This window comes from Plecotus auritus, assembly GCF_963455305.1.
Source record: "Plecotus auritus genome assembly, chromosome: 5".
Taxonomy (NCBI): domain Eukaryota; kingdom Metazoa; phylum Chordata; class Mammalia; order Chiroptera; family Vespertilionidae; genus Plecotus; species Plecotus auritus.
The window spans coordinates 139,590,328-139,612,526 of record NC_137776.1 but is presented as its reverse complement, the minus strand read 5'-3'; the positions used below and the strand labels follow the sequence as shown (position 1 = coordinate 139,612,526).

The 22,199-nt window shown below is 40.3% G+C and overlaps 1 protein-coding gene across 3 annotated transcripts in view; it reads right to left on the bottom strand.

Moving 5' to 3' along the window:
- The window catches only part of PGM5 (phosphoglucomutase 5), a gene marked incomplete at its 5' end in the record, with an annotated part of 197,375 nt that overhangs the window by 143,567 nt on the left and 31,609 nt on the right, over positions 1-22,199 (bottom strand). For 2 of the 3 annotated variants that reach the window (XM_080669073.1, XM_080669071.1), the window contains 5 exons: positions 2,856-3,010; positions 3,599-3,789; positions 7,899-8,024; positions 13,430-13,576; positions 16,348-16,510. In XM_080669073.1, the coding sequence (XP_080525199.1) occupies positions 2,856-3,010; positions 3,599-3,789; positions 7,899-8,024; positions 13,430-13,576; positions 16,348-16,510 (782 nt within the window). The remainder of the gene's footprint in view (positions 1-2,855; positions 3,011-3,598; positions 3,790-7,898; positions 8,025-13,429; positions 13,577-16,347; positions 16,511-22,199) is intronic. The other variant, XM_080669072.1, reaches the window with a different exon arrangement.

Below are 22,199 nucleotides of genomic sequence, written 5' to 3'. Positions count from 1 at the left end.
CACTATCACCTGAGGAAAAGAAATAAAGTGGGGGACATCCAAAAGGTCTGTGATTATTTTCCCATCTTGTGAAAGAATACAAGATCAGTTTACAAAAATTAGTTGTATATCTAATTACTAGCAGCAAAACACTGGACAATTAAATCCATTAAACTATTCCATTTACAGTCACATCAAAATATATAAAAATACTCAGGAATAAATTTAAAGAAAAATTAGGTAAGACCTCTACACTAAACTACAACACATATGTATGAAAAAGTAAACTAAAATGTATGTACGAGAAATTAATTAAAACTAAATAAATTAAAAGATATATCACATTCCTGGACTGGAAATCTCAATATTATTAAAATAAGTATTATTTAATTACTTAGGGTTCAACAATTTTCCCCAAATTGCTCCATGTATCCCAAACAAAATCTCAAACAGGCTTTTGTAAAAATTGACAAGTTGATACTAAAATGTATACAGAAATGAGAAGGACCTAGGGCACATAATTTTTTTTTATTGGACAAAGAAGAAAAAAAGTTGGAGGAGTCACTTGATTGCAATATTTATTTTAAAACTTCAGTAATAAATAAATAAAACTTCAGTAATCAAGACTATGTAATATTGGCATAAGGATAGACAAATAAATCAATGGAACAGAATAGAGAATCCTCTAATAAACCCACATATATATGATCAACAAATAACAAAGGCACCAAAGGGAAAGGAAATGCCTCTCAATAAATAGGGTTAGAACAAATGGATATGGGGAAAAGTGAACTTTTCTCCTGCCTTCCACCACACACAAAAATTAATTCAAAATGATCAAGACTTAAAAATATCAAAATTAAAACTGCAATGATTCTAGAAGAAAACAAAGGAAATAATATTTCTGATCTTGGGGTAAGCAAAAATTTCTCATAGAAGACAAAAAATTATATACTAACCATTCAAGAAAAACATAATAAATTGAAGTTCATTAAAATTTAAAAGTTATACACATCAAAAGATACCATTAGGAATATAAAAAGGCAAGCACCAGGCATGGAGAAAATATTTGTAATACATATGTCTCACAAAAGCCTTATTATCCATAACATATAAAGAATTTCTATAAGTCAATAACAAAAAGACAACCCAATTTTTAATTGAGCAAATACATTAAAAAGTTACAAAAATGAACAATAAGTATATGAAAATAAGCACATCACTAGATATTAAGATGATACAAATCTAAACCCAAATGAAATGTTATTTTATACTCACTAGGATGGCTAAAATAAAAAAGACACCACCAAATGATAATAATGATATAAAGCATCTAAAACTCTCACAGATTGCAATTAAGAATGTAAAAATGGAAAATTGTTTGGCAGTTTCTTAAAAAATTAAACATACGTCAACCTATAATCAGTATTCTAATCCTAGATATTTACCCAGGAGAAATGAAGATGTGTCCACAAAAAGACTTGTATAAAAATGCTCATCTCAGCATGATTCACAATAGCTAGTGACTGAAAACCCAAATGTCCATCAACAGGAGACTAGAAAAATACATTGTGATCTATTCATCCCTTGGTATACTACACAGCAACAAAAAGGAATGAACTACTAACCCATGCAATGACTTTGGAAAATACGTTACTACCCCACTGAATAGTATCCTTAAGATGACTCATTTCACTGTATGTAAATTTTACCTCATGAATAAATAAATAACACCACAAGGAAATAACCATACCAATCCAGAAGGTGGGAATATGCAGGACAATTGGTCAGGTCTCCTCAAAAATCACTGTCATTAAGTACAAGAGAAAAGGATTGTGCTAAATTATAAAAGACTTAAGGGACATAGCAACCAGATGCAATGTATGGTCTTGTTTGGGCAACAAATCCATTAAAGACATTTTGGGGACACCTGGGAGAAATGTGAATATAATCTTGGTTTTAGATGACATAAAATGTATTAATACAAAACTGAAGATTGTTGACAGAAAAGGAAAAACAAGTTACCAGGCATTTCAAATCTCTTTTTGGTATTACCAAAAAGCAATTATATGATGTATTACACATATTATATATTATGCATATTATATTATTCATATTATAATTACTTATGTATATTATATATGTATAGAAGGAGATCCTATAGCAATTATACATTTTCTATTAACATAGGTAACTCAGGGAAAGGGATGTGATGTTTACATTTACTTATTTGTTGTGTCTTCTAACTTTCCAACAAGTACTGCTTCCATAATAATGTATGCTGCTTGAAAATATTAGACTCTGAAATTCCTTGTTTTACAAGACAAGGTAAAAAAAAAGATGGTAGGGATGAGTAGGGCAAGGAGAAAACAACCTAACACTTGGATCTACTAAGTGATTATCTGTTGGGTACATCTCATTTCTTCTCACAACAAACCTATAATTGATCATCCCTACTTTTACAAACTTAGTAAGAATACAAGCCAGCAGCTTAACATATTATCTGACCTGAAAACCCATGTTCTTTTCACGCCTCACTTACATATTGTTTTATTACTAAACATTTATGAAGTATTTATTATGTACCAGGCACTCTGTTAAATGTTTTACCTGAAACACCTCTCTCCTACCTCATAGCAATCTATGTAAGGATGATACTATTATTATCATCCTCATATCCTCACAACTAAGAAGTGACAGGACCAAGAATCAAATTCAGCCTACCTGGTTCTATATGCTCCTACCCAGGACACTATCCTTGTCTCTAAGTTCCACAAGTTCCCAACAGAGTATGGAAGAATGAGTCATTGCTAGTGGCAAAGCAAACTGACATCAGGGCCTACCATGAAGTTTTTCACAATGATATCCTTGCTTACCTGTCCAGGGCCGTGCTGGTGGGCATACTCCTCCCAAACCCTCGGACCCCCATCTGACGAAAATATGGAATGCAAGAGAGGTTGGCAGCAATGATGGCCAGGGAGTCAGAAGGGCTCACAAAGAAGCCATTTTGGCCCAGGATCATATAACGATCCTGTGGGAAAGAATGTATGAAGATGATCAGACAGAGGCAACTGCTCCTAGCAGCCCATTCCCATAATCACCACATTCCTGCCATCATATATTTAAAACAACTTGAATAAGGCCAAAGAGAGCATGGGAAACCTTCTTTTAAATCCCTGAATATTGTAGGCCCCAAGATCTTGACGCAACTAAGAATGTGTCACACCTGATGAAATGTGGATGGCTATCTCAGGGTTCAGTAGCCTCCATATCCTAATTCACATAGTCCCCCACACATAATGGAAAACAGGGGTGACAGCTAAACCAGCTGGTTCCTTAACATGGTGCTTTCAACAAAACCAGCCATAAATAAATATTTATTGCATGAATATTTTTTAAAAGAAATAACCTTTTCATAACATAATGTTTACCAGGAACTAAGAACAGTAATGGCTAAGTTGCAATACTTATTAAACAGAAGAACAGACACAGTGCCAGTTAGAGTTCGTATGTCCCATAAATGTCGTCCCCAGATGGGTTCATTAATTCTCTGATTTCCAATGCTTGGTTCATTAACATGGCAAAAGGGTCACAGCAGGCAAAAAACATTTCTACTTACCCCATCAGCATCAAATGCAGCTCCAAATCCATATTCCCCTCCTTTCATAGCTTCCAGAAGGGTCGTTGCATATGTCAGGTTTGGATCAGGATGCTGCCCACCAAAATCTTCCAGGGGAACACAGTTTATTGCAGAATTGGCTGGGGCTCCCAGCTCATCACACAGGACTTTTCTCACATAGGGTCCCATAACTGAAAAAAGATACACAGCTATGTAAAATCTTTGCAGAACCCCACCACCACCAAGAGTGTTTTGTTAGAACAAGGATGACTATTTAGTAACACCAAAAAATAAAAATTATACATATATATATATATATATATATATATATATATATATATATTCTACCAGCTTTCTCAAGACACAACAAGAATAATATTTACATCCATTACTATTCACTGAGCATCTATTACGTGCCAGTTAGCTTGTTAGGCACAGAGAAGATCTATTCAATAATCCAGTTGCATGAAATTTTTCTCCAAAACTTTTCTAAAATAATGTCAGGAAGAAATCAACTATTTAATAATGATTCACTGTCTTTTGCTTTTTATGTATTAAATATATGTAAACGCACTAAAAGGCTCTAGCAATGTTCTTTGTTTCTGCAATTGTTGTAACTCTGCCAAGTATATAATTAAACACTGTAAACCACTGAAGCATACAAAACTAAGCACATTTTATAAAATAAATGCTGATGAATAGAGTTTTCCAGTTCAACACACATTTATAGATTGCCTAACATGAAATTCCTGTAGAATGGAGGGGATCATATTCAAGGGACTCAAAGCACATGGTTCCTGCATTGGTGGGTTCTTAATCTAGTAGTGGGATGAGTCAAATCTACAGGTGAGTGACTGCAATGGTAAGACAAGCACCATTTATGTGTATTTATAAAATCATCAGATCGAATGGCTTAAGAAAAACAATGACCACAGGTAAGGCTTCCAGAAGGAAACAGCATTTCTGCATGGACTTGAAAGAAGAACATAAATTTGACAGGGGTGAGGAAGGAGATGCCATCCAAATGAAAAGAACATTATCAGTAAGGAAATAGAGCCTAAGACAGAATACACAGCATGTTTGGGGACCAGCAGAGAATTCTGTTAGCTGAAATTTATGAAAAGGATTGCTTTCCATTTATTCTTCATTAATATAACACAAATCTCAAATAGTGAGGCAGCTCTTGACTTTGCCAGCCCAGCACTCATTTCCCCTTCCTCTAGTAGAAATATTTTGGGTTTCCTTGGAAGAGCTTACCCCTTTCCCATCTCAGTTCATGTGATCTGGGTATGGCTAAGTCCCACTTCCCCAAAAGCTGGGGAGGTGACTGAGATCTGTCCAATCAGTGTCCTTCATTCCTCTGCCAGAATGATTCAGCGATGGGAATATAGCTAGGCAGTGAGGCTCAAACCCAGAAATATTACTCAAACTATCTAGAAAGAGCAGCTTTCTTTCCTCTGGCCAGATAACGCTAAGGAAAGAACCTGAAAGATCCTTTTCTGGTGGATATGACCAGCCTAATGGGAAAGAACAAAACAGCCCAGACAGAAGGCCTTGAAGTCCATGGAGGATAAGCTCCACACATGGGCTCAGAGAGCTCAACATATTTTTAGTGCCTCACTCCTAAACATGTCAGAGAGCCAAGGATCACCAAACTTTTGGGGAATGCATTTAACATGAGACTAAAACAGTAAAGAGCAATTTGAAGGAAACAGAAACTATACAGAAAGAAGAAAACTTCTAAAATATATCAGTAACATCCTAATAGAGATAAATAAGGTATGTTAGAATTGTAGGGAACGGTTATAGGTTTAAGCCTCAGACTGACTTGTTGACAAAGCCACAAACAAGTCCCAGCTTAGAGGGCACAGCCCTCTTAGCATAATTAAGCTTGACCTTATGACACTCCCTAGATCCTTCCTGGGTAGCTAATGGGCTGTGGGAGGTGCAGCAAGTGCTGCCAAAACAAGTGAAACTCACAAGAACATTGTAACTATGGTGACACTACCTTGTTTACCTCTGACTATAAAATAAAGCATCAGCTTGCAGTCTGGATCTCTCTCTGTGGCCTCAGCCGGACACAGGAAGATCCAACCCAGGGGTGGGCAAACTTTTTGACTTGAGGGCCACAATGGGTTCTTAAACTGGACCGGAGAGCCGGAACAAAAGCATGGATGGAGTGTTTGTGTGAACTAATATAAATTCAAAGTAAAGGAGCAGAGGGGAGAGCAAGAGAACCGGATGGAACAGCCAGATCCAGCCCGTGGGCTGTAGTTTGCCCAAGGCTGAACTAGACCCAGCTTATTCTCTTTGTAGGTCTTTTCTACATCCTTCACGGCTCTCCTCTCAGGCTCGCCAAACCCTTGCCTGTGCTGGCATGGCACAAAACTGGCTAACACTGAAAAGACTAACAATACTAAGCATTTGTGAGGACACAGAAAAACTGGAGCCCTCATACATTCCTGGTAATGTAAATGGTACAGCCACTTTGGAAAACAGTTGGGCAGTTTCTAGATATTTATCCAAGACAACTGAAATCATATCTCCCTACAAAGACTTGTTCACAAATGTTTGTAGCAGCTTTGTTTGTAATGGCCAAACCTAGAAATAACCCTAATTATATGAACTGGTGAATGGATAAACAAATAGTACATCCCTACAATGCACTACTACTCAGTCAAAATAAGGAATAACTACTAATACACACAACACCATGAATGCATCTCTGAAACATCATGCTGACTGAAAGAAGCCTGAAGAAAAAGGTAACATATTACATGGGGCTTTCCGAAAAAGGCCAAATTATGCAGGCAGAGAGCAGATGAGTGACTGATTGCCAGGGGCTAAGTGTTAGAGACTGGGTTTGATTTCAGAGGGCCACGGAGGTATTTTTTGATGTGAGGGAAATATTCTATATTTTGATTGTCATATTGGTTACATAACTATTTATATTTGCCAAACTTCATCCAACTGTATACCTACAAGGTATGAATTTTGCTGCATATATATAAATTATACCTCAGCAAACCTGACTTATTAAAAAGAAATATGGCATTCATGAAACATATGAATAAGAAGCTATTTTAAAAAGAAATTATTTGAAAAACAAAAAAATTGGGAGAGATTAAAAATGTGATAGTAGGACTGAAAAACTTAATGGAAGAAATTGGAGATAAAGCTGATTAAATTTCCCAGAAAGTATCACAAAATAAAGAGAAGTTAAATGGATGGTGGGAGGAAAGTAGGATAATGAGAGTATCAGTTCTACAAGGCCAATATCTAAACAACAGCCATTCTGGAAAGAAAGACAGAGGGAAATAATGGAGGAAATCATCCAAGAAGTAATTCAAATAATTTCCCAGAATAAAAGGGCATAATTTTCCAGATTAACAGGATCCACTTCTTACTGCCTGACTCTTTTCAGTGGCTGAGCCCTAAGGGCAGTAGGCAGGGCTTCTGTGCCTTCTGCTGAGTGGCCTCAGGCATGGTACTAGTGGCACCCAGCCACGGTTAGCAGTGTGGCTTCTCCCAAGCACCTCCAGGCCTAGCACACGTAGCTAGCTACCAACCTTGAATCACTTCGCAGCTCCTACCAGATAGCACCAGGCCAGTTACAGGCAGCAGCTGATTTGGGCCTGTACTGGAGCAGTTCCCAAGAGGCCCCAGAACCAACACACCTCATGGCTAGCTTTAGACCACAACAAAGCACTATCCAATTAGCTCCAATTAGCTCCAAAGCGTGGTCTCGGCAGGCACCAGAGCCCACTGGGGCAAATCCCACTCTATAGGGTCAGCCTGAGCACAGCAGCTCATAAGCTCATACATAACTTGTGGTCATGGCCAGTCTTCACAACCAGTCAGCCTGAGGGTTAACCCCACCCACTGATGTGCCAATAGCAATAAAGGCTCACCTACAAAGGGAGAGCACACACAACCCACACAAGGGACACTCATGGAGCACTGGGCTCAATGATCAGGGAGACTGTGTGCCACTGGTCCCCACAGGTCACCTACTGCACAAGGCACCCTGCCAAGACCAGGAGATAGAGCAGATCTACCTAATACACAGGAGTAAACACAGTGTGACAGCAGACTTATTTGTTCAAGCTTTGCTTTCATTTGCATCAAACAAAAGGAATTAGAGCCCTGACATTTACCAGAGCATTCCAAATAACTGAAAATACATATGTTATGTAAATACCTACAAACCCACCATTCCTCATAATCCCAGAAATCCCACATGGGTCAAGGTCTCCTTAACATTTCTTGCCCACCAAATGGTAAAAGCCCACAAGCTTACCTCCATGCATAGCATCAACTCGGATCTTCAGTTGGCCAGGCCCAGCCAGCAAACTTTTGATGGCATTAAAGTCAAAGATGGTCCGAAGGAGATTGAGATAGATATCCACTGGGTCCACTATCTCCACTAAGGATAAAAAAGCAAAGGGAAACTGACCAAGAAGACTTGGAAGTATAAAAATGAATTACTACCCTAACATATGGATCTCTAATCATAATCCCATCATAACCTCACACATTATGTGAGAAGCAAAGTCTCCATTTACAGACAAAATCACAAATTAACACATTAAGATGCTACAAACTTTTCAGGTTACATGGGTATAAGTAGTATCAAGTTTTAAATTCTCCTTTGCAAGTAAAAACATCAACCACAAAAATAAAGTAGTTAAAACTGTGTCCTGTTTCCCTGCTCCTACCTTCTTTCTGCCACCTCCCCCCAAAAAACTGCACCCACCTCAGTGCTAAAAGGCATCTTGGCATATTCAGTGGGCTCTCCTATGGGGTTGGCCAAAGAATGACTCAGCTGGCATGAAACAAATCAAAGGAGTGACCTCAGCAGTGACTCCTATTTTCCAAATGCCATCGTGCCAAACAGACTCAGGTTCAGAATTAAGGATGAGGGATGATATATTCCTGAGTTTGTGTGATGTCTCGTGTGCCCAATCTAGTACCAATTTAAGGGTAAATGCCAGATATTAGAAATCCTCATCAAACACAAATGGACTCCAGTGTCCAACACAACCCAATGACCAGGAATACAAAACAAGTCTTTTCCATTTATTTGACAAATAAATAAAACCAGAATACATTACATTTTTCAAACTTGGTGATCATTACATAATAATACTCAGAAAGTACTTATCCTAGAAAAGTTCCTACTTGATTTTTAGACACTAAGATTTTGTTCATGAGCCTAACTTTTTAAATTCGTAAATTCTGAAACTTATATGTAGTGTTTTTCAAAGTTTTCAAATACATGCTTCTTTGGAATCCTGAAATACCTAAACATGCACTAAGAATATTAGCAATCCACCTTTAATAATTTTCAGTAAACCCACATGCAATATTAAATGGAAGAGATTTTGATATGTAATATGAAACTATCTCTTCCTCTGGTCAAATATGCAAAAATATTTTTCCTTGCACTTAAATCAATGTACTATGTAAGTCCATTCAAATATGATGTCATTACTTTTAAAGAACACAGTTTTTAATCACATTTTGACAGGAAGAAGATATTAATCCTTAAAATAAATTAATTAAAAATTAATCTATGGGAACTGAACACCTAAAAATGGATAAAATGATAAACTATGTTATATATATATATATGTATGTACATATATATATTTTTTTACCACTACAAAATATTAGTCTATAAAATAAAAAGTCCTGTCTTGAATATAGTAAAAATTTTACTCATTCTACAATATAGAATAATGTTTTTGGCAATTTCAATCTGTTACTTTAATTCTTAAACCACTTGCCTAAATACATTTGTATTTAGAGTAGATAATACAAACAGAAATGCAAAAAACAAGAAAGCAAATAGAATTCAGTGAAATTTGAAAGTTAACTCCACAAAGTTTATGCTCTTGATCCTTTAAGGTGAAATGCCAAGGATTTATTTGTTTCCAATTAACCTAAGCCCATCTCAACTGTTAAAACAGCAAGAACATACCACAACAATTATCCCAAACAATTATCTGCACATTCTTTTGGGGAGCCAGGAAATCTCTCTACCACCTCCTGGTATCACATGGGTTTGCACTGATTTTTGATAAGTAAACAACTCAAAATCTTTCAAGAAAAATGTAATAGAGTTGGCCCAAAACTGTGACCCTTAAACAGTTCATTTCAAGCTCTTCTGACCCTACAATATCATGTTGCTATGAACTAGGTATTTCATCTTTTTTAGCTAAGTCAAATTACTTGTAAAACATGGGTAACATCTTAACTGTATTTAAGCTTATAGGGGTACCAAATGAGAAAAAAAAGAAATATTGGCTTTATTGCTACTTGTATGCCTTCTAGGAAAAGAAAAAAACATCAAGATAAAAATAGAGAGAGAGAACCAAGAGAGAGAGAGAACCAAGATGGCGGCATAGGTAAAGACCTAAACTACTGCCTCGCACAACAATTTCAAAACTATAACTAAAAGACAAAACATCTATTTCCCAGAACCACAGGAAAGCTGGCTGAGTGGAAGTTCTACAACTAGAAGGAAAGAGAAAAGAGCATTGAAACGTGCACAAGCGCTAAAAAGCTGAGGTACGGAGGCGTGCACGAATCGGGCTGGTGGCGGGCGACTGGGTGTGCTGTTTTTTCAACCCAAAGGGAGACAAGTTCCCGATTACTCTAAACTCCAGTTTCTGGGGAGACGCTGGGGACCCAAACTCCTACGGGGAGCAGCAGGATTGTCTGCCATCGGGTCGGAAAGTGAGGGTGGCTTTCTTGCAGAGATGCGCGCAGCAATCATTATTTACTGCACTGGGGCACGGGACGCAGGGACATGGGGACTTGGAAACGCAGAGAAGGCTGACTGCCAGCCATCTCTGTTTGCCACGCCCTAGCCTAGGGACTCCCTGAGACCCCGCCCCGCACAATCTACAAACCCACCCAAGCTCCACACAGCGGCTTTTGCATATAAATGGCCTGCCCGATCGCAGCTTAACCTAACAAACTGCAGCTCTGGTCAGACAGCTCCAAAACCTCCAAACCCCAAGCAAGGAGGAGAAAACTGTAGTTCTCGCTGTAGCTCCTGCTGGGTGGCCTCAGACAGTAGCTGACCTGCACCCCACTGGAGATCTAGAAGCTAGTGTATCTTATCTAGTGGTCAGTGTGAGACAACACCAGATTTCAACTACTCACATCCATAAGTGACACATTCAAGAGGCAGACTCAGTGAGCACCAAAGCCCCACTAAAGCAAGTCCTGCCCCATAAGCGTGTCTCCAGCACAGTAATTCTTCCATTATAGACACAGCGGGTCCTCACATCCAATTGGCCTGGCGGTCAATTCCTCCCAGTGTACCAAGAGCAATCAAGGCTTAACTACACCAAGACTTTGCACTCAGCCCACAAAGGAGTGCACCAAGAGTGTCCACATCAGGTGATAAGCAGCAAAATGCGGAGACAAAGAAACATGTCACGAATGAAAGAAATGGAGGAAAGCAAACTACTGGACATAGAGTTCAAAACCGCATTTATAAGGTTACTCAAGAATCTTCTAAAAACCGCCGAGAAACTTGATGAGACCTCCAAGGAGCTTAGTGAAACCTTCAAGGACCTTAATGAGAATGCCAAAAAAATGGAAAAGGACCAGTCAGAAATTAAGCATACACTGTCTGAAATAATGAATATACAGAAATTCAACTATAGATCAAAGGACCCCAAGAATCAAATAAAGATCTGAAATATGAGGAAACAAAAAACACCCAACCAGAAAAACAAAAAGAAAAAAGAATCCAAAAATATGAAGATAGTGTAAGGAGCCTCTGGGACAACTTTAAGCGTACCAACATCCAAATTATTAGGGTGCCAGAAGAAGAGAGAGAGCAAAATATTGAAAACCTATTAGGAGAAATAATGACAGAAAACTTTCCCTACCTGGTGAAAGAAATAGACTTACAAGTCCAGGAAGCGCAGAGAACCCCAAACAAGAAGAATCCAAAGAGGACCACACCAAGACACATCATAATTAAAATGCCAAGGGCAAAAGACAAAGAGAGAATCTTGAAAGCAGCAAGAGAAAAATAGTTAGTTACCTACAAGGGAGTACCCATACGACTGTCAGCTGATTTCTCAACAGAAACTATGCAGGCCAGAAGGGAGTGGCAAGAAATATTCAAAGTGATGAACAGCAAGAACCTACAACCAAGATTACTCTACCCAGCAAAGCTATCATTCAGAATTGAAGGTCAGATAAAGAGCTTCACAGACAAGAAAAAGCTAAAAGAGTTCATCACCACCAAACCAGGATTATATGAAATGCTGAAGGGTATTCTTTAAGAAGAGGAAAAAGAAGAAAAAGGTAAAGATAAAAATTATGAACAACAAAATGACAACAAATACATACCTACCAACAAGTGAATCTAAAAATCAAGTGAATAAAAAATCTGATGAACAGAATGGACTGATGAATGTAATAGAATCAGGGATACAGAAAGGGAGTAGACTGACAATTCTCAGGGGGAAGGGGGAGTGAGGGGTGTGGGAAGAGATTGGACAAAAATCTTATACCTATGGATGAAGACAGTGGCGGGGGGTAAGGGCATGGGGTGGGGTGGGGAATCAGGTGAAGGGGAGCTATGGGGAGAAAAGAAGAGGAACACCTATAATAATCTGAACAATAAATATTTATTTTAAAAAAAATAGAGGGGGGAAATGATATGCACACAAATGGCAGTAATGCTGTTACATAGTGCAAGCCTATCTAATAAAGAGGGAATATGCTAATTGACTGCCACACCCTCACTAAGATGACGGCACCCACAGCTAATAAGGAGGGAATATGCTAATTGACTGTCACACCCTCAAAGATGGTGTGTCCAGCCACGCCGCACACCTGCCTCCAGAGTCCCCAGTCCCCTCAGCCCCCCAGCTGCCCAGGGCTGGCCCAAGGTGCAGGCAAGCCTCAGATGTTGGCTGCCCAGCCACCCAGGGCTGGCCTGAGGTGCAGGCAAGCCTCAGATGTTGGCTGCCCAGCCACCCAGGGCGGGCCCGAGGCGCAGGTAACCAGGGCCGGCTGAGGCTTGCGCTGCCGGCCGTGGCAGCAGCAGATGTGTGATGGGGATGTCACCTTCCCCTGATCTCCGGGTCGCCTCCTGCCCCTGGGAGCTCCCGGACTGTGAGTGGAGGCAGGCTGGGCTGAGGGACACCCCCTCCAGTGCATGAATTTTCATGCACCAGGCCTCTAGTATAAAAAAAAAGGTTGTAATCTGAGTACGTCAGAAGTTTTATTCATGTAACAATATAAGATGATATTTTTGACAATATCATTCTGGTTCTCTAATTTTTGAACCACTTGCCTAAATCCATTAGGTACTTATTGAATTTGTAAAATTTCCTCAGTGTTGGTAGAGAGCAGGTAATCAGTAACTGTGCATTGAATCAAGATGAACTGCATGGTCCTATCTTCCACGGGAAATTGTAGCCCCACTACCATGCTGGGTCTCCTATTTATTATCTAAGGTATTTGGGCATCTCCACCTTAAGTACTTAGAAAAGCAAAGACAACTTTCGACAATTCACAGCCTATTCTTAGAACAACTAAAAAGTGTCAGCCCTGAAACTTTCCCTATGTGAAAAATGATAGAGAATTTGGAAAGTGGTTTTTTAAAGTTGCCAGTACTGAATATCTTGGCTGTTCTCATTTTCCTCTGCACTACATTCAGATTATAACTATTTATCAAGTGTCACTCCAAAGATTGATACTTCAATCACATTCCCAGGTACACTGCCCTGCAGAAACCAGTCAACCCAACCCCGGAGTTATTCTGACTTCTTCAAAACATAATCTCTCTATTACCTCTAAATGGTTTGAATTTGTTCTCCAGGTCAAATTCTTGTCTTCCTAGTCGAGACAGGTCGATTCGAAGATCAGGACATATAGCATATTCCTCAATTGTTTTGCTGATCTGATAGATTTTGTCTGAGACAACATCTGGTGCAGGACCTAAAATTTGAAAATAATGCATCATCAAACATAAATTTATTTAAATTTTCATCAGAAAATTATCACCTCCTCCTCTACCAAGCAGGAGAAAGATTCATTTGTTCTATAAACAATAGCCAACAGTCCACAGTTCAATTATTTCTTTTGTTGTATAAACCCACTGTGGAAGAAATTTAGTCAGGCTCACCTGTTCAATGGAGGTGCATAACCTACATGTTTGTTTGTTTGAATCTACTTCTAAGCAATGATACATCTTCCCTAAAAATAGTTTCACACCTGTCAGGGAGGCCCGGTTATGTAATCAGCTTTATTCAGGATATGAGACACAAACAGGATATGCATTTGACAGAAGTGAGGGATTCCAGAATTAAACTGCAGCTTCCCAAGTGCACTTAGAGGGAAAAACATATGATTTCTACTCCCAGGTCTGCTGCCTAATGGATGTGTGAGTTTACCAGGGTAAATTATTTTCCCCAACTCATACTCTCTAGTGACTCCTAAGTTTTTAAATGATGTTTAACTCAAAATATCCCATATATTAGTTGTAATACCACTTTAAATTAATTGAACATAAAAACAATAGTTGTCCTCCTTTAGTTTTTCTTGTCTTTTTAACTTTTATGACTTAAATGCACCCCACTTTACATTTTTTGCAACAAGTCTGGGAATCAAATAAGTAGACTGAAAAATCTAAAATATAAATTATAGAGAATAGATGAGAGAGAGAGAGATGTTAAGATAGCTTTGTGTATTAATTTCATTCACCAACTATATTTTAACTTTCTACTAAACACAAATTATTTATTGACTTCTTTTATATCCCAATCCTAGAGCTGCACTGTCCGATACAATAGCCACTAGCCACATGTGGCTACTGAGCACTTGAAATGTGATAGTCAATTTGAAATGTTCTATGATTATAAAATATACACGAAATTTTGAAGAGTTAGTAGAAAACTATAATACACCGTATTAATAATTTTATAGTAACATGTTGAAATAATATTTTGGATATATTAGGTTAAATAAAATATATTACTCATTTCACCTGTGGTTTTTTTACTTTGTTTATGTGGCTATCAGAAAAATTTAAAATACATATGTAACTCACAACCTATTTCTATTGGACAGTACTACTTTAGGGCATAACACTGTTACTGCCTCCCAATAAATGCTCATTGAACATATGAAGACAAATAGTGCCTAAACTCATTAAATTGTATACATTAAATATGTGCAAGTTTTGTGTATATCAATTACACCTCAATAAAACTGGGGGTGGGGAAGGAATAGCAATAGCACCATTCCAGTAGGTGGGAAAGAACAGAGCCTAGTAGATTGTACTGACTTTTTTTTTTTGTCATATAGAAAAAGTAAGGACCACAAAGTAATAAACGTATTCCTTCTCAACTTCACCCTTTTACAAAACATAAAAAGTAAATAATCTTATTTAGTTTTTGCATTTTTTTATGCAAAACTGAAGCTCACCAGATTAAAGAATGCATGAATGTCCCCATCTTCTGGACACTACAACATGTTATAGTGCTGTGTCTATCAGTTTTTAAGTCTCTATTTGAGTTTTAATGCCGAAGTACACTGATTTTTTAAAGTAAAACAAGTTCTACTGCACGAGATGATAATTTTCAATCAGCCACCCACATAGATAACCTTAGGAACAGCCACCTGTGTTCCTTGACAACTTCCAAGTTTCTTGACATCTTCTACTCCAGTGATTTTCTTCTTCATTTTAGTTGATGCCTGGTACAGTCATAACTTAAGTAATAATGTCTCTTGAAATCCTTCCTTCAAAAATATCAAACATGAGTATCCTTACCCCACAAATTCCTTATCTTCCTTTTACCTTACTCTGTACCTCTGCTGAGCCTGCTCTTCATCACTTAATTAAACCCAGGCCATCAGTCCATTCTAGTTTCATTGGTGTCTTATTCCAGGCAGGATCCTATCATCCACCATTTGAGCTATGCTTTTGTCAGCCCAGTAACACAAGCCAACATTTATTGAAATTTACATATACCACATCTCACACTTTATATGAAATTTGGCACTCACAAAAAGCAGATGAAGTGTTGTTATTATCCCCAGTTTCCAAATGGGGAAACTGAAATTGGAAGAGGTGACCTTAACCAAGGTCACATACCTAGTAATTGACAGAGGCTAGATTTGAATCTTAGTTGTCTGATGTCAGCTCAGACACTATTAACAACCACCAGCCCTCTTGATGCTCTGCCGTGCCCGCCCACCCAATCATTCCCCAAACACTTATCTGCTCCCACTACTGATACTCCCATACATTGCTCAAGGTAGTCATGGAGTTATACAAACTGCCTTATCCTAAGAATGCGGGTTTAACTTAACCCTGGTTCTCACTTCTCAGAAATCTTCAACAAATTTCCCAGAGTACCTTTTAGAAAACATCTCCATTTATCCCAGAACCCTTCTCTGTTCTTGCCTTGTGATTTTAGCAGGCAACCTTTCTTCTTACTTTATTTTGAACAGACATAGGCAACTATTCCCAAAACTTCCATTCTGCACCCCTCAAAGTTGTTTCTTTCCCCATAATCACTTGAGCCAATTCCTTTATATTCCATTGGTTCTGTTTCTCTGGAGAACCCTAATATAAGCACATCACTAGATTTTTCTGAGCTACTTCCTCTTTGCCCTGTTTGAGGATCAGGAGGTCATTGTAAGACTGTGGTAACATAAAGGAGGAAAGAGATCATGATGACTAAGGCATATTCTGAACCACATACCTCCATTGGCAACATTAAACTTCACTCCAAACTCTCCCCCGGGGCCTCCAGGGCAGTGGCTGGCTGTCAGGATAATTCCACCAGCTGCCTTGATCTTTCTTATAATGCAGGAAACAGCAGGTGTCGACAAGATGCCATTCTGTCCAATGATCAGTCGTCCAATCTAGACCAGCCAGGAAAAAAAAAAAATCAATCCTAATACATGGGATTGAAGTACATTTCAACAGGAAAGTGCCCCAGGCTCTACTAACACACAGCAAATCACTTGGCCAAAGGAACTGAGTGGAAAGGTGTGAGGGGAGAGGGAAAGAAGGCAGAGCTTGGGCATTGTCTCTTCTGCCCAATGTCTCCAAGACCATTTGAGACACCCATCTAGCAGTCAATTATTAATCTGTAAATTGGAACTGTCTCATTGATCTTCAGTAATTCAAAACATCTGATTTTGATGAACAGAGGGTTAGTTTGAACCACACAAGAAGTTCTTAGTTGCTGGCTCCTAAGCTGTACATTAACATGCTAGAAATTACAAGAAAAAAAGAAATGGGGCATTTCTATGCTTCCTCCCTTTCTCTGCCTCAGCATAAGTTCACACAGGAGGGGACCTAATCTATATAGTCTTTTGTCAGTGGGCATATTTTAACTGGACTTGGAACAACCCTCTTCTGAAGGCAGGAAGTCTAGGCCGGCCACTGAGTGACAGCATGTGCCGGAGACATTGGGGACACTACCCAATCGTGTGCTCGGCAGAGATCTTTAAGTCATCCATTAATGTGGCCAGACTTTTTCTATAGCTATAAAACTACCTTTTAAAAAAGAATACAGCTCTGCAGAGTATTACCTGGTATGCTTTGTTTTAAAATAGGACCCAGTGTCATCCAATCCAGTGGTTCTCAAATTTTGCTACAACTTAGAATCACTAATGAAGCCTAGAAAATTCACCATACTCAGACTGCATCCCAGTCTAATTATACTGGAACCTTGGGGAAGGAGGGAGGTATCCAGGAATTTGTAGTTTTTAGGGTGATTCCAATGCTCAAACAAGCTCGGTGATCCAACCCCCTCATCACTCATAGGACCAGCAGCATGAGCATCACCTATGAGCTTGGTAGAAATGCAGAATTTCAAGGCCCACCCAAGACCTACTGAATAAGTATCAGTATCTTAACAAGATGCCCTTTCCTCCTTCCAGATAATTCATTTGTTCATTAAAGTTTGAGAAGTACTGATGTAGCCCACAAACCAAGGCAAGCTTTAGCACCCAGCTCAACAGCAGTTACCCTGGCATCCAAAACAGCATGACCAAATATGACAATGAGGGAAGATACAGAAAAATATACCCTATGGAGAGCAAACACAAGAACTCCAAAAACAAAGCACTCTTGGGATGACTTTGTATGGAAAAGACCCACATACCACAACATCTCCATAGTATATTTTTGAGTGGATGAAGCAGATTATAAACAAATAAATGCAATAATAATAGTAATAATAATAATTATTGGTTACTTATTAGGAAGGAAGACAGCAGAATTCTATGATAGAAAATAACGGAGTGTCAATTTTAATAACAACAATAGTAATAATAGTTAAGGGAGCTTGGATTTTATTCTAAGTACAACGGGAATCCATCAAAGGGTATTAAGCAATGGAAGTGATCTGATACCATTTACATTTTAAAAGATCATGGACTGAGCAATTCAGATGATCTTGTTAAAAAGCAAGTTGTACCTTGTAAGCAAAACATTCCCATTACTTTTCTTGTTCCCCACCAACCCAAGGTAAAGCCAAAGTCTTCATCATAGATTCCAAGGCCCTACATGATCTGGTCCCCATGGCCTGCCATTTCCCTCCCGCTCCCTGCTTCAGCCACAGTGGCTGCTTTGCTGTTCCTCAAACACACCAAGCATATCAGGGCCTTTGCCTTCTTTTCCTCTGCGTAGAGCACTCTTACCCAGGTATTGATATGCCTCCTTGCTCCTGTCCAATATAATCAGAGACAGCACTGTTGACAGCCCTATATAATACAGCACCCATTAGTCCTTAATTTCCCTATAGGTCTCTGTTTCCTTTACCCTGCTTTAATCTTCTGTATTACACGTATTACAATCTAATATCTTCCATATTATTTATTTTCCCACTATATATAAGTTCTAAGGACTTCGTTTAGTCACTGCTATTTTAAAATTCTAAAACAAACTTAGCATGTAAGTACATGATAAATATATGTTGAATGAATTGAAAAAAATGAATGAATGATGAATGAATGGCTGCTATGTGGAAAATGCATTGGAGAGTGACAAGAGCAGAAGGAGAAAGATCAGATGAAAGAAGAGCTGATTGTGAATAATGTCTTGGATTAGGCTAGAGACAACAGAGATGGAGATAAGTGATTATATCTGAGATATATTTTTGGAAGGAGAATGAATAGAAGACGTGTGTGGAATGAAAAATGAAAGAGAGGAGCTCTGGTAACCAACTTCCAAGATGGCTCCCAATGATCCCCCCTTCTGGCATTCCTGTCTCTGGGCAGTCCTCTCCTACACTGAATGAGGCAGATCTGGGTGATTAGAACATTGAAGAGGGAGAGTGTGTGACTTCCAAGGAGAGGCGGTAAGTGCCACTTCTGCCTTGCTCTCTTGTATTGTCCCCTCTGGAAGATACCAGTCAGTATGTCATGAAGACACCACACAAGAAGCTCTGTGTACGCACCTGAATGGAAAGGAACTGAGACCTCCCACCAACAGCCAGCACCAACTTGCCAGCCATGGAGGTGAGCCATCTTGCAGTGTATCCTCCAGCCTCAGTCAAGCCTTCACATGACAAAGCCCCCACCAATATATGACTGTGACCTCATTAGAGTCCCCAAGTCAGAACAACCCACCTTCTGTCTCTCAAAAACTATAAAAAATAATACATATTTATTGTTTTAAGCCACTAAATTTTACGGTAATTTCTTATATAGCTTTCTACCTTTAGATTTGGATGAATGCTGGTGCCATTAATTAAGACAGGAAAGATAGAGGACAATAATTACATTCATATTATTATCCAGAGCCATAATAAATTATGTTCTACATGCTCTTGTTAAAATTTATTTGGTCACTCAACTCATTTTATTATTACATACAATGTAGAAGACCGTACAGCTACAACAATGAATACAATTTAGTAACTTCCCTCAAGGAGTAAGTTTGTGGATTCAAGAACCTGAAAAAGTACTGTAACTTTTGTTCATTGTTTTCCATATATCCTGTTTTTTAGAATATTTTTTTACAATTCTGTAACACATCATCTGTATATTGTATTGTGTGTTCACCACCCAAAGTTAAGTCTCCTTCCATCACCATCTATTATTCCCCATTTACCCTCTTCTACCTCCCCCAACTCCACTTTCTCTCTGGTAATCACCGTACTGATGTCTGTGTCTCAGGTTTTTCTCGCTTAATTCCTTCATTTTTTTCACCAAGCCCCCAAGCCCCCTCCCCTCTGATAGCGGTCAGTCTGTTCTTGACATCTATGAGTCTGTTTCTATTTTGTTTGTTAGTTCATTTTATTCATTAGATTCCAGATATACGTGAAATCACATGGTACTTGTCTTTCTCTGACTGGCTTCTTTCACTTAGCATAATACTCTCCAGGTCGATCCATGCTGTGGCAAAGATTTCCTTTTTTTTTTTTACAATCAAGTAGTATTCCATTATGGTGATTATCAGAGGGAAAGGGTGTTGGGGGGAGGTAGAAGAGGGGAAAGGGCAGATAACTGGTGATGGAAGGAGACTTGACTTGGGGTGGTGAACACACAATATACAGATGATGTACTATAGAATTGTACTGAAGAAACACACTTGTTTATTAACCAGTGTCACCACAATAAATAAATAAATTCAATTTAAAAATTAGTTTTAGTGTCCCTGGCTAGCTAAGTGTGTGCACTATGTATTTCAATTTATTTCAGCCCAACATCGGGCTTGGGGTCTGGCTTTCTCCCACAAATGATACCAAGGACTTTGGAGGCCATGGTACTTCTTGGTGTAGTGAGGATACTGCTCAGTGTAGTGAGGTTACCTATCTTGTCAGGAAATGAGGTCACTGCTCCTCCTGAGGAGATGCCTGGGGTAGGGGACCCAGGGGTGACCTTACTTCTTGACAATGGAGCCCAACAGAACCTGGAACCCTTGTGACCAGGCAGCCACATTCTATAACTGCCACTTCCCATCTCATTTGGATAGAGACACTGGAAAGGACACCATGTTTTCATGTTGTCTCCCCTCCATGTCCCGAAGCCGAGGCCTCAAGAGAGGCAGTGATGAGAGTATGTTCCACAGCAATCGCTGCTGGTTCAGGGCTCAGCCCAGACCCCTAACACCCTTGACATGGTTGGAGCCAGAGGTAACACAAGGAGGCACTGGGAGGTTTTGTGTGGGCCCGGCCACCACTCTGACCCCACCTGAGCAGCCCGATGTCCCCTCCGTGTGTGTGTGTGTGTGTGTGTGTGTGTGTGTGTGTGTGTGTGTGTGTGTAAGGGGGGTTCACATAGAAAGGGCCTGAGCAGGAACAGGCTGAGGAGGGGTCAGAGGCCTGGTGGACCAGTCATGTTCACACCCCAGGTCAAGGTTCACTGGGTGAATGAGGAGTGTGGGTGGTGCCCTCTGCCCGAGGTCTATCCCGAGCCCTGGAGGTGAATCTCATTTCCCCTGGGTGGAGGCCTGTGCAGACACAGGGCTGGGCCTGATCCAGGAGCAAAAGGTCCAGTGGGCAGAAGCAGCAGTGACTAGGGCAGGGCAGGGCTTGAGGCCTCTGGATTGGCTGCTGGTCACTGTCATTGCAGAGCTCAACCCAGGTCATGGAGGAGCAGCAGCGGGTTGACGAAGAACCCAGCCCCGCCTTTACTATTGAGGGGCAGGTAGGTCATACTACCGAGGGCCAGAGCAGGCCCGAAGTGCATATGGCCAGCTGGGGGTCTGGGGAGCCAGGGCCCTTGAGTGGCCAGAGATGGAGTCCTCCCCAGAAGCCCATCAAGTTCCGTAGACCTCCATCCTGGAAGCTGCTCAGTCAGCAAAGGCGAATCGCACTTTGCAACTCCTTCCTGGAGTCGCCCAGGTTTCACAAGAGGTTCCCAATGTGTGATGCCTGCCTGGAGCACCAGGCCCATGTGAGTCACACTGGGCCAGAGGACCTGCAGCCCCAGGGGGCAGAGCCCAAGGGTGAGGAGGTGGAGGAGGTGTGGGTGGGCTAGGAGGTGAACATGCATGCAAGCTTATGGGGAGGGCTCAGTGCCAGACACACAGAGAGCACCCCCAGAGTCTGGCCAGGGGCAAAGCCTGGCCCCCAGACCACCCACCTGCTGGACTGTAGGTGGGGAGCACGTTCTGTGGTGGGTCCTGGGCTATGGCTTCTCTGGAAGGCTCTGGCTTCTGTTACGTTCTTCGGGGGAGGAAAGGGCATATGGAAAAGCAGGGACATGAGTGATCTTTTCCCCTCTCACAAATCCAGCACTGGCCCAGGAGGCAGAGGAGGCTCCTGCAGTAACACCTGATGTCCATACAGAGGAGCCTGATGAAAGCTACAGGCGTGTACACCTCCAGAGGTCCTGCCACCTCCAGCAGCTACTCCAGCTACAGCTGTGGAGCCAGGGCCGGCCTAGGAAGAACCTAAAGACATGACTGAGGCACCACCACCCCTGGATGAGGAAGCCTCCCTGGAACTTGCCCAGGATCCTGCCTCAGAGGAGGAGCTGCCTCCTGAAAACAGCAGGGCCAGCTCCAGAGCCGCTGGCTGAGACTGCTTGCTGTCTCCCCTCAGAAAAACTTGTGCTACCTCCTCCTCGTTGACCTTTTCCTCTTCTTTTCTTT